At 46.2% G+C, this 17,953-nt stretch overlaps 1 protein-coding gene across 3 annotated transcripts in view; it reads left to right on the top strand.

Annotated features, from left to right (window-relative positions):
- The window catches only part of LOC106092794 (zinc finger SWIM domain-containing protein 8 homolog), a 51,856-nt gene that overhangs the window by 29,757 nt on the left and 4,146 nt on the right, over positions 1–17,953 (top strand). For all 3 annotated transcript variants that reach the window (XM_013259720.2, XM_013259719.2, XM_013259718.2), the window contains exons 3-6: positions 9,191–9,433; positions 9,622–9,785; positions 10,147–10,457; positions 13,232–17,953. In XM_013259720.2, coding sequence (XP_013115174.2) covers positions 9,191–9,433; positions 9,622–9,785; positions 10,147–10,457; positions 13,232–17,953 — 5,440 coding nt within the window. The remainder of the gene's footprint in view (positions 1–9,190; positions 9,434–9,621; positions 9,786–10,146; positions 10,458–13,231) is intronic.

Genomic DNA, 17,953 nt, shown 5'->3' with positions numbered 1-17,953 from the left:
CAGAAATTGAGTTTCATTGGCCATTTTAGAAAAGTTCATCACCAGGTCAATAGTTAGATATGAGATGAAATGTTTTCACTCTGCTTTTTCCCCGTCGTCTTGAGGAACAAAGAGACATTGTTTATCCTTTGTCGCCAATTTTCTACATTCTCTGTCTTCTCTCCCTCCTTTCCCTTTTTTGTCATTAGTTCACACCGAGTAACATTTACTTCAACGAAAGACTTTGTCATTATTCTTTTATTTGGGCAGAGGTCTATCTATGTGTTATGACCACACATCCCATAGATAGATGGGCGAAGGTGGTGATACTCGTATGCATTGAATGGTTTTTAAGGAGGTGGTGGTCTTGTTACTTGGGAGGTTTGTAGAGGGGGATATGCGTTTGTGTTTAGATAATTATCGTCAATGTTTTTGTCGTTGTTGGTTGCCACACCACAGCGAGCCAAAATGCCACGGAAAATTGCCTTAGCAGTGTTAACGACACTTTGTCATCCATCTTACATCCATGCCATGCTGGCCCTCATACCTTATTGGCTATTAATTTGCTTTGTGAGCAGGGCTGGTGAAATGTGGTGCCAGGTATGAGTTTTTCTTCTTCATGGTTATGGATGAGTAATGGTGCCAGTATGTCTGGACTTTGTTGCTCCTTCCACCGCAACAACATTACAACATCAAATAGTCAGGTAATTTTTCAACAAATATGCCATCATCTTCATTAGCATACTCAGCTGTTGTCTTAACGCAAGGGTTTTGTATGTTGACCAACTTAGATTGTGGATAGATTACACCTTGCCTTTAATGTAATGTTCTGACAAAGTACACAGAGGCGGAATGGATGGATGGTCAACATGACTAATGTCAAAAGGGTCTTATGGCATAAGTCGTATCAAAAACAAGTGACTGCTTTGGTTGAGTTTTTCGACTTTTGATTTGATCACGACATTAAGTGATACATTTGAGTTTAAGCCAAGGTGCTAAGAATAAGGGTATAAACCACCATAGCATATAAACCAATTTGGTTGCCAGTGCCCTTTATGCTGTAGTAGTGAAGAAAATTTGTGGACCTTTTTAGACATAGATGGGACATTTTACAAAGTGGATTTGGAATCCATACATAACTCTTCATGCTCTCCCGTTGAATTGGGTTGGCATGTTACTGAAGTGCAGGATTGTCAATGCACCACTAGCAGATGGCTAGATTGGAATGATTGTGACTGGAGAAGCTTCACAAGAAGAGCTTTTATTTCTTTTGTGGCTCTTGATAATCGATGGTTGTCTTAGTTCTTTCACAAAGGAGATGGCGAAGGTTGTTGCCTACGCGGATGATGTTGTCATTATGGTGGATGGCTAAGTTCTCTCCGAATTCGTTTAGTGTGTTACTTGCTACATTTGGTAAGACCAATGGTCTTTAGAAAGATTGAGTTCCTACTGTTCAACACATGGAGAATTTTTGAGGTTTAGAGGACGGGGTGAAATTGGCGGCACTTAGAATTCGCAATTCTTAACCAGAGACTGGGGTGGGGAATAAACGCAAAGAGAAGGGCAAGGAGGGGGGAATGCGTTGGACTCCAATTTTAACTCGATAGGTATGAGTAGTGTACTCAAGTTGATTCTCGAAGAAGTGCCAGGCACCGCAGCGATGCTGGTCTAAGGAGCTGTACTGGACCTCTGCAGGTTGATGAAGAACCTCGGAAGCAAAAACAAACTGTTCCTTAGGGATGGTCTTAATGCCATACTTGATCTGATACTTTTCAATTTGTTTGCTGGGTGTTTACCAATCTTAGAAGAAAACAGGAAGGCCCCAAGGAAGACATTAAAAGCTGTACCCGACCCCTGCAATATGATCAAGAAGATGCAGAGCACAGCAGCGTTATTGGTCTCAGAAACAAAACTGAAGTACCCCCAAGCTTGGCGCTTAGTGCCATATTTGATCTGATAATTTTGCATTTGTTTGCTGGGTGTGTACCGACGGAGACCGTCTTTAGATTGCGGGTTGTTGTTGTTGTTGTAGCAGTTTATTGTGTACTATCTTTCGTCTGCTTGATTCTGTTGAGTGTCAAGACCCAGGAACTCCGCGACTAAGATGGGGTGCGTCCACAGGGATCTGGGTCTGAGTCGAGTGGGTCTGGCCGGGCAGTTAAACAGGTGACGTGTATCGTGCGGTCCCTGGTTACAGTCGGGACATACATCTTGCACGTCGGCATCAATCCTAGCTCTGTGGGAATTGAGGCGGCTGCATCTGCCGGAACGTAATTGAGCCAGAATCACTCTGGTTTGCCGGGGGAGGTCGATTTCTTCGGGTGCAATGGGTGGCGGTCGTACTCCAAGGACTACATTCACCCGGTAGCCAGTTAACGCGTCTGCTACCGTGTCTGCATGAATGTTGTTCAGACCCGCTTGATATGCCGCTTGATCTAGAGGTTCTCTCTTGTAGCGCTGGACCTCACGCTCTAGATCATGTAGATCTACCTTAAGGCTTCTGGGCGGTGGGTATCTATCCACAAGATGATGATTTGGATGATTTCTGCGATAACAGCCCAAAAGGTATTGCTTAGACAGCATGTAGTTATGTCTTCGCACTGGTAGGATCTTTGTCTCCTGGTGGAGGTGGTCCACATGAGAACTAAGGAGGCAGCCCGTCGCAGTTCGGAGGGCGGCATTCTGACAGATCTGAATATTATTCCACTGCGTGTCACAAAGCTGACGTGACCACACTGGCGCTGCATAACTTACCACAGACCGGCCAATTGCTTTGTACGTGGTCAACAAGGTTTCTTTGTCTGCACCCCAAGTGCTGCCAGCGAGTGACTTGAGGACCTTGTTTCTACTTTTGACTTTATTGCAGATTGCTGTGGCATGTGGGGAGAAAGTGTAGGAGCTGTCAAATGTGACGCCAAGTATTTTGGGACACTTAATGGTCGGAATCATTTCTCCATCGACCATCACAGTCAGCTCAGTATTCACCTCACGCGTATTTGTAGTGAACAGTGTGGCTGAAGATTTGGTGGCGGATATCTTCAGATTTCTTGCAGCGAAATATGAGGCAAGCTCGTTGAGGTAGACGTTCAACCTATCGCAGATGTCATCAATGGGTGGGGGGCCTGATGCCAAGATCGTACAGTCGTCCGCATATGATACGATCTCTATGCCGTCTGGAGGAGGTGGGATGGAGGAAAGGTAGAGGTTAAACAGAGCCGGAGATATCACCCCGCCTTGGGGAACTCCCTGTTTCACTCTACGGTGTTTTGACTTCTTATCCCTAAATTCCACAAATGACTGGCGGCCACACAGATAATTCGCGACCCAACGTTTAAGGCCTGGCTGGAGGGACGTGTTGGCGATGTCCTCAAATAATTTGGCATGGCTGACCGTGTCGAATGCCTTCGATAGGTCCAATGCCACGAGGACCGTCCTATCACATGGCCTGGGTTGATTGAAGCCACGGCAAATGTGTGTGGTGATGGCATGCAAAGCTGTTGTTGTGCTGTGCAGTCTCCGAAATCCGTGTTGATGCTCGGCGAATGGAAATTCTCCTACGAGGCTCGGGAGGAGTAATGCCTCAAGCGTCTTAGCCACTGGTGAGAGAAGGGAGATCGGTCTGTACGACTCCCCCAAACTCGGGTCTTTACCAGGCTTCAGTAGCGGGATCACTCTGCCCATTTTCCAGACATCAGGAACTATAAGAGTGTTCAATGACAGGTTAAGGACAGTGGTAAGGTACTCAACTCCAGGTAAATCCAGATTCTTCAGCATCAATGTAGAGATTCCGTCGGGGCCCAACGCCTTGGAAGATTTGGCGCCACGGATGACATTCGTAACTTCGCCCACGGTAAATTGTGATGGCTGTTCATCGGCTCGGAGACCACGAATACGGCGAATGGCTCTCCTCCTTGCCCTGTCTCTCTCGGGATGCACGATAAATTGACGGTTGAACAACCTGGCGCATCTCTTCGGATCAGTCACGGTTAACTCGCCAAAAGTGACTGAGGTCCTGTCGTCCCGTCTACCGGGGTTCGAGAGAGACTTAACAGTGGCCCACAATTTGCCTGCACCGGTGCCTAAGTTACATTGCTCCAAGTGTTCCAGCCACAAATTCCGCTTATGTTCGTTGACTACCCTGTTTATTTCCAGATTCAGCTCGCTGATTCTGGGGTTAGCGGGGTCCATAGCACGAATCCCATCACGCTCGTCTGCGAGTACCACTGCTTGCGCCGGGAAATTGGGTCGCACTTGCGGTATTCGACCGGCTGGTATAAAGCGAGCGGCTGCTGCGTTGATGATGTCTCGGAATTTCCTCTCGGCCACAAGCACATCAGAGGGGGGTGGCAGTTCATTGAAGCGGCGATTGGTATACTCTCTGAAGCCAGTCCAATTGGCCTTCTTATAGTTGATGAACGTTCGGCGCTCAGAGGTTATGAAGTCGGGTGGTCGGTCGATGGTGAGGATTATGGGGAGGTGGTCTGACCCCAAAGAGATGACGGCTTGCCAGGATACGTCACTCAGGAGATCAGGGGATGCGATTGAGATGTCTGGCGAGCTGCTGCACCTCCTCGTAATCCTAGTGGGGGCATCCTCATTCACCGTGCAAAACGTGGAGCTATCTATCTGCTCTGCCAAAGCTATGCCACGCTGGTCGTTGCCTAGGGGAGAATGCCATGACGAGTGATGTGCATTGAAATCCCCCAGAACCAGACGACTATGGCCAGATAGCAACCCACTTATGTCGGGGCTGTAGGCCTGGCCATTAATCGGGACACAGCTGCCAACCGGCGGTATATACACGTTGTATATCTCTATCTCGGCAGTACCAGACTTGACTGCTACCCCCATACATTCCATGTATGGGTCACTAGCGTCAAGCGCAGGCGAGATAGGTCTATACTGCACGGAATGGTGTATAACGAAGGCCAATCCCCCACCTCCATTCCTTGAGCGATCCTTACGTAGCACATTGTAGCCGTGACAACTGTGCAAGCTGCAGGTGTTAGTCAGCTTTGTCTCCTGGATCGCTGCGACCGATATGCTCTTCCGACTCATAAAATCCACAATCTCATCAATCTTGCCTCGCAGTCCATTGCAGTTTAACTGCAGGAACGATACATTTCCCGACACTGGCCTGGCAATAGTAGGGCTAGGGTGCTGTCTTTGCATAAATTGCCGTACGGGAGAGGTCGGGGGGGTCACATAGTCCGACGACGAGGACGCCGAAGGCGACGACGGCGACGCTTGTGACCCACTGCTGGCTGAGTTCGCACAGCACCTAGCGACATAGCCAGTATGACTATACTCCCGTAGCGAAGTTAGGCCAGAGCAAGAACGGAAATGTACCCACTCCAAGCACCTGTTACACCTCACCGACACTGACCGATGATGAAGGCGGTTCTGGCAAACGGAACAGAACCAGGGTCCGGGGTTCTTTTCAATCCCGGCACGGACCAAAAGCATACGGAGAAGGCACTCCGGGATGTGCCTCTCCCATGACGAAAAAAGACGAACACGTACACTGAGGCGGCAGCCCTTGCCGATGAAGATTCCATCGGGTCAATCCGGTACGTACAACCGGCTGCCATGGGATTGTGATTGCGGGTTTCAGGAAACTGGTATTTTTTCGAGCTTCCGCACACTTTTTCCATGGGCTTAGCTTACGGCCCAGCCGTAGAGTAAAGGTAGCCCGACATACCATGTGCCCTGGAATTCCTTCTCCATTGTTCATCCCGTAATGGGTTCGTCTGTCGAAAGCACGCTAAATTTCGAAGGAGTAAAGCGAGATGTTTTAAATTTTGCACAAATACTTTTTATTAGTGTAGGTGGGTTGGGATTGTAAATGGGCCAAATCGGTCCATATAAACCGATCTTGGGTCTTGATTTTTTGAGTCTCTAGAGGGCGCAATTCTTATCCGATTTGACTGAACTTTTGTACGTGGTGTTTTGGTATCTCTTCCAACAACTGTATGGTTAAAATCGGTTCATAATCTGATATAGCTGCTATATAAACCGATCTTGACTTCTTCAGTTTTTAGAGGGCGCAATTCTAATCCGATTTGGCTGTAATTTTGCGCATGCTGTTTTGGTGTCACTGTCAACCACTGTGCTAAGCACGGTTTAAATCGGAAAATAACCTGGTATAGCTGCCGTATAAACCGAACTTAGATCTTGACTTCTCATCCTTTTTGGCGGTGTTTTGCTATGACTTGCTGCAATTGTGCCAAGTATGGCGCAAATCAAAACATAACCTGATATAGCTAAACCGATCTGGGATCTTGACTTCGTGAGCCTCCAATTATTATCCAATTTGGCTGAAATTTTGAACATCGGCTTCTCCCATGACCTTCAACATACATGTTAAATATGGTCTGAATCGATCTATAGCTTGATACAGCTCCCATATAAACCGATCTTCCAATTTTGCTTCTTGAGCCCCTACAAGGTGCAATTCTTATCCAATTGGTCTGAAATATTGCACAATGACTTCTACAATGTTTAGCATTCAATTCATTTATGGTCCGAATCGGACTACAACTGGATATAGCTCGACTACCATAACAGTTCTTATTCATTATTCTTTGTTTGCCTAAAAAGAGATACCGCGAAGGGTATATAAGATTCGGCCCGGCCGAATTTGGCACGCTCTTACTTGTTTAATTTAACAGGGGATATTTTTCTCATATCAATGAGTGCAGTCCGATTAAAGTTTAAGCTTAATGAGGAGGGGCATTTTTTTATGCCGAATTCAAACGGCGTGCACCATAGCGACACCATTTGGTAGAAAAGTTTTAACGTGGCAGGATACCTCACAAATGTAGTCATCATTATTACGGGGAAACTACCGCTGAAAATTTTTCTGGTGTTCACGTCGGGATTTGAACCCAGGCTTTCGGCGTCATAGGCGAACATGCTAACCTCTTCGCCACGGTGGTTATTTAAAGGTGTCAATAACACGTCTTGTCATATGGAGTATCACAGGCACTCAGTATTTGGGCAAGAGATGGTGCAGCACCACATCTCAAGAGGGTCAAGAATGTAGGGGAACGCCCCTCCCCAAAACGCCCTAAAACTGACATACAGATCGGTTGGTACAACATGGTAAATTAATGGAAGGTACTTAAGAGTAGAGTACGAGTCTAGTGTAATAATTAAGGCCAAATGTCAGAGTGCCACCAGGGTCGCCAGACCCCTAAACCCTCACGAAAAAGACATATATACCTACCTGCGCAATATGGGCCTTTAATGAATAGTAATTTACGGCAGAGTACGAAACTGATATACAAATTAGACCGACCTGTGCAATATGGGGCATTAATGAAAGGAATTTGACAATAGAGTACGAATCTGATATAGAAATTAGCAGCAAAGTGACCCCTGAGAAAAGAAGTGTTTCGAGTTTGGTGCGGATTATGAGCAATCATCATTTTTATACCCACCACCATAGGATGGGGGTATACTAATATAGTCGTTCCGTTTGTAACACCTCGAAACATCGATCTATGATCCCATAAAGTATATAGGTTCAGATTTGGATATAGCTCCCATATAAACCGATCTCCCTATTTGACTTTTTGAGTCCCTGGAAGCCACAATTATTGCCCGATTTGGCTGAAATTTTGCACATATTGTTATGTTCCAACAACTGTGCCAAGTACGATTTAAATCGGTCTATAACCTGATATAGCTCCCATATAAACCGATCTCCCGATTTGAATTCTTGAGTCCTTAAAAGCCCTAATTTTGTCCAATTTGGCTGAAATTTTGCATGTGGTGTTCTGTTACGACTTCCAACAACTATGCCAAATGCAGTCCAAATCAATATGTTACCTGATATAGCTCCCATATAAACCGATCCCCCGATTTGACTTCTTGAGCCCTTACAAGGCGCAATTTTTGTCCAATTAATGTTATGACTTCCAACAACTGTGCCAAGTACGATTTAAATCGGTCTATAACCTGATATAGCTCCCATATAAACCGATCTCCCGATTTGAATTCTTGAGTCCTTACAAGCCGCAATTTTGTCCAATTTGGCTGAAATTTTGCATGTAGTGTTCTGTTACGACTTCCAACAATTATGCCTAATGCAGTCCAAATCAATATGTTACCTGATATAGCTCCCATATAAACCGATCCCCCGATTTGACTTCTTGAGCCCTTACAAGGCGCAATTTTTGTCCAATTAATGTTATGACTTCCAACAACTGTGCCAAGTACGGTTCAAATCAGTCTATAACCTGATTTAGCTCCCATATAAACCGATCTCCCGATTTGACTTCTTGAGTCCTTACAAGCCGCAATTTTTGTCCAATTTGGCTGAAATTTTGCATGTGGTGTTCTGTTACGACTTCCAACAACTGTGCCAAATGCAGTCCAAATCAATATGTTACCTGATATAGCTCCCATATAAACCGATCCCCCGATTTGACTTCTTGAGCCCAAACAAGCCGCAATTTTTGTCAAATTAATGTTATGACTTCCAAAAACTGTGCCAAGTATGATCTGAATTGGTCTATAACCTGATATAGCTTCCATATAAACCGATCTCCCGCTTTGACTTCTTGAGCCCTTACATCCGGAATTTTTGTCCAATTTGGCTGAAATTTTGCATGTTGTGTTCGGTTACGACTTCCAACAACTGTGCCAAGTGCTGTCCAAATCAGGATGTAACCTGATACAGCTTCCATATAAACCGGTATCTCGGTTATATTTGTTCGGTTCGGAGAAGCTTTAATGTTTGCTGGTTTGACAGAACTTGATACGTGGAATAAAATGATGTCCTTGAACTAAATTTATTGTGTATAAATTTTTAGAAGAATCCATGGTGGTGGTTTCCCAAGATTCAGCCCGGCCGAAGTTAGCACGCTTTTACTTGTTTCATTTCTTTTGTGTTTTACAAGGCTAAAACCGTCGATTTAATTCTGTGCCCAGGTGGCACAAAGGGGAGTTCCTGCGGTGGAGATGAAGGAGGGGTCAAATTGGCATAAACCTTGTCAGGTTAAAGACAGTATCATTACTTATTATCCAACGTCATCAATCTCTACACTACACCACATTACAGGCATACTAAGGGACAGACCCCCCATAACCTTTACGGCTTTAGCCAACTTAGGTCTGGTTGGTACTTGTTTCTGGAACTATTGGCAACTCTCACCTATTCCTTTCTATTCATATCCCTAATATATTCTGTCTTTTCCTCTTTCAGATGTTCCAACACTCACAGAATTAGCAGCAAAATGTGTTGCTTCATATATACCCTTTGAATTGGTGGAGCATGTGTATCCACCAGTGCCAGAACAGCTGCAGTTGCGTATTGCGTTTTGGAGTTTTCCCGACAATGAAGAAGACATTCGTTTGTATTCATGTTTGGCGAATAGTTCATCGGATGAATTCAACCGCGGCGATCAACTTTTCAAAACTGGAGCCGTCAAAGAACCCTTGCAAATAGGTGAGTACCAACACAGGCATAACATAATTTGCATGGATAGATAGACAGAACGTTGTGGCAAAAACAAACACCGTCCAAAAGGGCAAGTGTTTGAATGTTTCAATGGTTCTAAGGAAATAAATACATGGGATGTGCTTGTGTGTATACATCCTTAACGAATTTATCATTACCGTCATAATTCATTGTAGGTTTCCACCTTTCCGCAACGGTAGTGTGTCAAACACCCAGCCAGAATTTCAATGTGGCCGTAACGTTTGATCGAAGACGCATATCATCGTGTAATTGCACATGCAACTCAAGTGCATATTGGTGTTCTCACGTTGTGGCCGTCTGTTTACACCGAATACATTGTGTAAGTAGCCACCCATCCATCCGTTTAACCATTCATCCATCCATCCATCCACCACGCCAGTGACATTAATGACAATAACAATCAACGAAACAACCAGACAACCAACATTTGGCCACAAGTAAGGCATACAAGTATGTCTGCATAACTTGTTGTAACCCCGTAGTAGTTATTGTTGTCCTCATGTCATGTGCTGTCGTTCGGTATAGATGATGGTGGTGGAGGTTGTGGTTTTGGCGGTTTGTAATATTCGTAATTTCTTAAGTATGGTAATTTTCATATTTTGTTTTTTTTTCTTCTTTTTCCTTTGACAACATGGTGATTACCATCTCCTCGCTTGGCTGCCCCTCAATTGTTGTTAAAGGCTTTGGAGGTGTGTTTGAGGGCTCCTGTGTCGGAATCATTGACCCGTTTACAACGTGATCAACTGCAAAAATTTGCCCAATATTTAATAAGCGAATTACCACAACAAATACTGCCCACTGCGCAACGATTGTTGGACGAATTGCTAAGCGAACAACCGACTGCCATCAACACAGTTTGCGGTGCTCCTGATCCAACAGCAGGTGCATCCATCAATGATCAAACCAACTGGTATTTGGATGAGAAGACCCTACATGAGAATATCAAGAGAATATTGATAAAGTTTGTAATGCCAGCACCCATGGTTTATAGGTAAGGCAATGATGATGGTTTACATAAGATTTTGTTTGATTATAGCCAGATTTTGGAGATTAAATCAAAAATTTATTTATCTCACTATACAAAGTCTCATTGTTAGATGCCCCAGCAATAAGACTGCTGAACAATTTCAGGTTTATTGTCTGGGGGTTGGAAAAATCCAATTAGCAAATGCCCATGAACATTCCACTAAGGAACAACGGAGATGCTTCCCACATATCAATGATTGCAGCCTGAATGAAGTTTTTAGCTCAATGTTTAGGGTCCCCCTTTTTATAGCCGATTCTGAATGGTCTTTCTCAGAGCGAGACCACTTTTTAGGGATGGTTAACATGGCTCAACATATCATAAATGTCACCAGTGAGGGGATAATAACTACTTTTCTGCAAAGGGCATCATTCTGCAAGGGCATCATTCTGCAAAGGGCATCATACATGCCCAGTATAGCGAGCTAGGATAAAGGCTAGAACGTGCCCTTAAACCCGATTTTTAGGTTTAGAGCCATGCGATTAGCAACCTTGGCAGCTAACCGCCGCTTCATAGGGAAACCTTAGTTCAATTGTATTCGCCCTAGAAACGAAAAAAATATGAACATGGAGTTCTACTATGGCACTGTGTAAGACAGTAGAATGAAAATCGAAGAGAAGGGAAACATGGAAACGTTTTGCCTATGGGTCATTTAAAGACACCTATAAAAGTCGTCTTGCCCGCCAGTGCACGCAGCCAAGTAAGAGAGAGAGAGAGAGAGAGGAAGGGAGTAAGAGAGAGGAAAGGAGTAAGAGAGAGGGAGGGAGTAAGAGAGAGGAAGTGAGTAAGAGAGAGGAACGGAGTAAGACAGAGAGAAGAAGGGATGGAATGAGAGAAAGGGATAGAGAGAGAGAAGGGGTAATGGAGAGAGAGGAAGGGACATGGGAGAGAAGGGACAGAGAGAGAGGAAGGGATAAGGAGAGAGGAAGGAATAGAGAGAGAGGAAGGGATAAGGAGAGAGGAAGGGATAAGGAGGAGGAAGGAATAGAGAGAGAAGAAGGAATAGAGAGAGAGGAAGGGATAGAGAGAGAGAAGAAAAGATAGAGAGAGAGAGAGAGGAAGGGATGGAGAGAGAGAGAGAGAGAGAGGAAGGCATAAAGAGAGAGAGGGCGGATAGATCAAGAAAGAAAGAGGACAGATAGAGTGAGCGTTAGGGAGAGAAGGAGACCAAGAGTGATGGAGGTTGAGGCATATAGGGAGAGGATAGAAGGAAGGTTGTAGCAAGTGGTAGGGGTGGGGTGTAGGTATGGAGATAGTGATGGGGGTATGAAAGATAGGAGGTGGGAGAAAAAGGGATGGAAATAGAGAAGGAGAGAGAGAGAGAGAAAGAGAGCTGAGTGCTTGAAAAGAATCTAGATCAGGGATGGAAAATATAAAGTTTGAAATGGAACTAAAATGGTATTTTTTGGGCCGAAAAAGTAGCGTTCCTGTTCGTCCTGCAACCAGTGTTTCGTTTGATTTCTGCAGATGAAGAAATTGACATCCCCCCGCAAACCAGAGTCGTTCTGGCCATATTACGAAAAGGCGAATGCATCAACCTCAACACCTACAGTGAAAGAATTGATGCCAACGTGCAGGTTGAGGCGATCTGGGATCACACGTCACCTGTTTAAGTGTCCAGTCAAATCTAATCGATTCAGACCCAGATTTTTTAAGGTGTTGCAAATGGAATAACGATTTTAGCCATACCTTCCACCATGGAATAGAGATTTACTTAAATGTGTCAAGACACTAAACACCGATATTGTGCTTAAAAAGGTACTATATCGGTCACGGGGTTTTATGGTACCCCTCGCGTGTAAATGTATTGAAAAAAGTACTATAGAAACCGTCTCCCGTCCCGGTACGGGATAGCTGTGAGCACCACACAAGCTGGAACAATGAGGTCCGATCTGTGTGGTGTTCATTGCTTTCACGAGAAGCTTAGCTGCCGGACGCGTCCACAGGTTGCGTATAGTGGAATGCTCCATACGGAGTAGCTATAACTGCAGTCGCGGACAATTAGGAGAGTCTCAGTGAGAGGTCTGGTGGTACTGGCTTTCCTGCACAAATACTGAGCGTCTATCACGCTCGATATGATAAGGCGAGTTATTGGCGCCTTTAAATAACCAATAGCCATCATGTTCCCGCGGCGATCGGTACTTTGGACCGAAACGAGCTTGCTCACCTACAGGAGCTTAACGAGAATCGCCACCTCCACATATAAATGGTTACGACGAAGACCACAAACCGTGTAAAAGTTCTATAGACCGGACATCCAGAATAGTCACTTCAGTCTTGGTCGGCGTCGGTCTTAAATCCCCACGTACGCCTAAAAAGCACGTCAGTATCCTTGTTCTTTCTCTCCATGGCAGCCCCCTAAAATTACGAAACTAATGTTAGACTCCTACTAACTACATTTTCGTAGAGCCTGTGGTTAATCTTTCTATGGATTCAACTTGCATTTCGAGCCTATTTGCATAAAGATCACAATCTGTAAGCCTCATCTCTGGCATTTGCATTTTAGTACAAGATCTCTCCCAGATGCTTCTTTTTTTGGGATATTCGTATTTTTTGCTTTGTAAACGTAGGTCATCTTGATGAGCTGTTATCGTTTACCTAATGAAGAGCATGATCTCCGTCTTCTCAGGTTAATAGTTGAAACTTTTGAGCCAGTTCGGTTTTATAGCATTCCCATTACCCACAAAGGATATTTCACATACATAGCAAATTGGAGTAAATTTTTATTTTTTTCTTCACAGCGATGTAAATTATTTAACAAATTCTGCCCCACCGGCGGCCACCGAATGGAGTTCTCTGCTGAGGCCACTGAGAGGACGCGAACCCGAAGGTATGTGGAACTTACTCTCAATAGTTCGTGAAATGTACCGTCGCTGTGATCGTAACGCTGTTCGTCTTTTGGAAATCATCACCGAACAATGCATGGCCTGCGATCAACTACTGTTGTGGTGGTATCAAACCAAACTGTCCCTCATGATGGGTTCACATGGTCACAGTGGCGGTAAACATTCAAGTACCCATTCGAATTCAAAAGCAATAGAACATGCCTGCAGTTCGTTATTTGACGAAATTGTGGTGTTATGGCGTTTGGCTGCCTTAAATCCAGGCCTAGCTCCCGATGAACGAGATATGCTGCATGCACAATTCACAGCATGGCATTTGAAAATTCTAGATCGGGTGGTTAAATGTCGCATAATGCCATCTTCGTACAATAATAAGCATCAACAGAACATGAGATCGGATGCCGAGATGTTTGTGGGCTTTAAGCCGGCCATAGAGGCCTGCTATTTGGATTGGGAAGAGTATCCCATTGCAGGAATAACTCATACTCATGAAACGAATCCCATATACTATTCGCCGTTTACTTGTTTCAAACACACCGAGAACAAGTGTGAAACGAATGGTGGCCAACTGAATGCCACACAGGCCTTGATGGCCAATAATAAGCATTACAATTACATAAGCTCGTCTGCGGATCATGGGCAACATGGATCGTTCAAACAACGTTTGGAAAGACCATTTCGAGAACGTTTCTATATATCGTCTAGCAATAACTCGAGTAATTCTTCAAGCGACAGTGTACATGCCAGACTACATCAAGCCCTGGAGCCACAACCGCAACAGGTGGTCACATCCGCCATTACAACAGGTGGCGGTGCCAAGGTGATTGTTGCTCCCGGAGTTATGGGGAATGGCGCAAATAGCAGTAGTGTTGCCAATGCCGTCTGCGGTTTAAGTGAACGTAGTGGGAATGGTGGTGTATCTAGCTTAGAGATAAGACCCTCCACATCATCACATGCAGCTGCCCAGTCGGCGGCGGCAACCGCTGTTAATAGTGCAGCGGTCGTGCAGAGTTTACCTCGCGTTCCCCTGGTGAGTATGGGCGATGGAAATCGCTCTAGTGCTAGCAGCGAAGGTTTCTGCGAGAATGAAGATTTTGGTGGAGACAGTAGTAGCAATAATTTGTGTATATCAGACAACGACAACGGACGCAGCATTAACCCAAGCAAATTTGTAGTTATGCAACCGACAAGCAATAAAACAATCTCGCAATCGGATTCTCAACAATCGTTTAATGACTCCTCTCCTGACGTTCTGGATGCTGAAGAGGGTGGAGTAGGCAAAACTGGATTCTCATTACCCACAACACCCACGAATAAGGCTGTTATAGTCGGCACACTTACTTCTCAATCGTCCTCGGATTCTTCAACATCATCATCGGCTTCATCAAATTCATCTTCGTCATCGCTGTTGATAGCTATGGGCTCAGAAACTCCAGGTGGTTTGGGCGTTGAAAAGCCTTTGACTACCACCGATATGAGACGGCTGTCGAAAGATGAGTCCTTTTCTTCATCCAGCGATGAATTCGTGTCACAAGATGTAAGCAAGCGGCGCTCAGTTGAGGACTTAACGCCTGTGCCCAGTACTTCGGCAGCGGCAAGGGCAGCATTGCTGAAGAACCATGCCAGCAATTCCCCCACATCCACATCAGCGGCATCCAACGATGTATTGCCTGGAGCTGTTAGCCACAGTGTGAAAGCAATGCACTCGACACCGCCCGCAACGTCATCCATATTCACGGGGCCCTCCACCTCTGCTCAAGCTATAGCCGCTAACATTATCCCGCCTACGAACACATCTGAGAAGCCGCACATCTTTTCAAATTTGCGACCTTCCGAGGATGCTTGGGACATTTTGTTGGCAAGGGCCGAGGGGTTACATGCACATGGCCATGGCAGGGAGGCATGCATTCTGGCGGTGCGTCTAGCTGAGGAAATGTTGGAAAATCCCCCCAATCTAATGATGGAAATGCCCCCAGCACCCAAAAGAAAGGGAAAGAATAAGAACATCAACCCTATTTCGCATCATTTAACCGTGCTGGCCTCTTCCACCCTGACCAAATGCGCTTTTCTCTGCACTGTTCTGTCGGAAAACTCTGAACATTATCACATAGGCTTTCGCATTTGCATATTTGCTTTAGAAATGCCCCGTCCCCCAGCCAGCACAAAACCCTTGGAAGTCAAACTGGCCAACCAGGAAGCGGATATATTAACACTTCTAAAGAAAATACCCATAGACGAACCCGAATTGGATGTAATACGAGCTAGAGCAGAACGCTTGCGTAATGGCAGCATCAAATCCAGAGGCGAAGCCCTATTGCCCATAAATTTGGCTTCCTATATCTTTGATGCTTTGGTAATGCCTTCAGTGTCCATGAAAGACCAGCGCATTCGCAGTATGAGCATATACAGGCCCATTACTGATGAAAATTTAGGCTTTGAGGCTGCTGTGGCAGCTTTGGGCTTGAAGGCCAATGTCTCCGAAGCTGAACATCCGCTCTTGTGTGAAGGCACTCGCAGGCAAAGAGGAGAGTTGGCCTTGACTCTGCTGTACTTTTACAAGGACGAACCCCATAAAATTGCCAAGATAATGGAGAAATTACTTGACCGCGAGATACACACTTTACTGAAATCTCCTCTGCTGCCGGCATATTATTCGAATAACCCTCCAGTCAGGACTCCCAACAACTCATCAAACAGACATGGTGAAGGCGAATACAACAATAGGCATGGCAGCAGTGCCATGGGAGCTGGGTCAGCCAACAGTGTCAGTGGTGGTAATATGGACCTTTATCATGGCGATTATTCATCAGTGGGAGGAAATAGCCGTCCCACAAGCTCCACCAGCGCGGAACTAGAAGTCAACTTGGCCGGCTTAAATATATCCTCCCCGGCAAACGCGTCCCTATTAGCTGCCCAGCAAAGTGGCCAAGGCATGCAGAGCAACGTGGCCATGGGTTCACAGCCTTCGCAGACTACCACCAGAGCTAAAGATTCGCGTTACAAGGGAAAACGGGCATATCCCTCTATACCCAATCAGCCGTCAGAGGCCAGTGCTCATTTTATGTTTGAATTGGCCAAGACGGTGCTGGTCAAAGCGGGTGGCAATAGTTCCACGTCTTTGTTCACCCAGGCCACAGCGAACCATAATCATCACGGTCCCCATAGAGGCCTGCACATGTGTGCTTTCCAGTTGGGTCTGTACGCATTGGGTTTGCACAATTGTGTCAGCCCCAATTGGTTATCGCGCACATATTCGTCGCATGTCTCCTGGATACTCGGCCAGGCAATGGAAATTGGAGCACCGGCCATAAGCTTCCTCATAGACACTTGGGAGGGTCACTTAACGCCACCGGAAGCTGCCAACATGGCCGACCGGGCTTCTAGAGGTTGGGACAGTAATTACCCTGCTGCCGAGTTGGCTTTGTCTGTTTTGCCCCATGCGGCGGCACTCAATCCCAACGAGATACAAAGAGCCATACTGCAATGCAAGGAGCAAAGCGACTATATGCTGGAGAGAGCTTGCATTACTGTGGAAAATGCTGCCAAGGGAGGAGGTGTTTATCCGGAGGTTCTATTCCAAGTGGCCCGCTATTGGTACGAGTTGTACATGAGAAATACGCCCAACAGTGGAGAGCACGATCAGCATGACGATCATTTGGATCATTCGGCGGCAGTAAGCCTGTCGGCCCTAATAGAGTCACATCAACATCATGAAATGCAAATGCAGCAACAAGCGGCGGCAGCGGTAGCCAATCAGCAGGCAATGGTTGGCCCTCCCCTGCAGGGTCCGCCAGGACCACCTGGTGCTCCAGGTCAACCCGGAGGCCCGGTGGTGGTGACTTCAGCTCCGCCGGCCTTTCAACAGCAAGTGCCGGCCATGGCTCCGGTTGGCATGTCGCCCTACAATCCCTATGGGTTTTGTCAAGGGCTATATCATCACAATATTTCGTATCCAACCAACCAGATACCGATGTATGTGCCACAAGGCCCACCAGGTCCTCCGCCTCAAGCTTATCCTGGTTATCCTCCACCGCCTCAACAGCAACCGGGAGGCCCAACCGCACCACCACCCAATGGTGGAGTGCCTCCACAACAGCCTCCCTATGTGCAGAATGCAGCTGCCTTTGGGCAGATGACACCCCAAGCTGCTTATCAGGCGGCCACTATGCAATGTGGGCCACCGCCTCCGTCATCGTTTGTGCCACCACCACAACAAGGTCCCTCCGTCCCACCAAATGGACCACCTCAAATGCCCCAGCCGCCCAGTATGCAAGCAGCTGCTGCTGCAGCCGCCGTATACTATGGCCAACAAGGACCACCGCCTAATGCTCAACATCCTGCGCAAGCGGCTGCGGCAGCTCAACAGGCAGCAGCAGCTCATCAAATGGCTGCCATGGCTCAGCACCAGATGAGGGCCAATCAGCAGCAAGCGGCTGTATATCCCTTTGTTCAGGTCTCTCAAGCACCTCCGCCAGCACAGCAGCAGCAACAAGCACCACATCACCCGCCGCCTCCACCACATAATATAGGTGGTGGAGGTGGAGGCGGTCATGGGGGACATCATCAACAAATGCCACCACCCCAGGGGGCAAATCGTCAAAGACATCCGCATCAATTTAC

This window comes from Stomoxys calcitrans, chromosome 4 (genome assembly GCF_963082655.1).
Source record: "Stomoxys calcitrans chromosome 4, idStoCalc2.1, whole genome shotgun sequence".
In the NCBI taxonomy this organism is placed as follows: domain Eukaryota; kingdom Metazoa; phylum Arthropoda; class Insecta; order Diptera; family Muscidae; genus Stomoxys; species Stomoxys calcitrans.
This window is presented reverse-complemented; position numbering and strand designations above follow the sequence as displayed.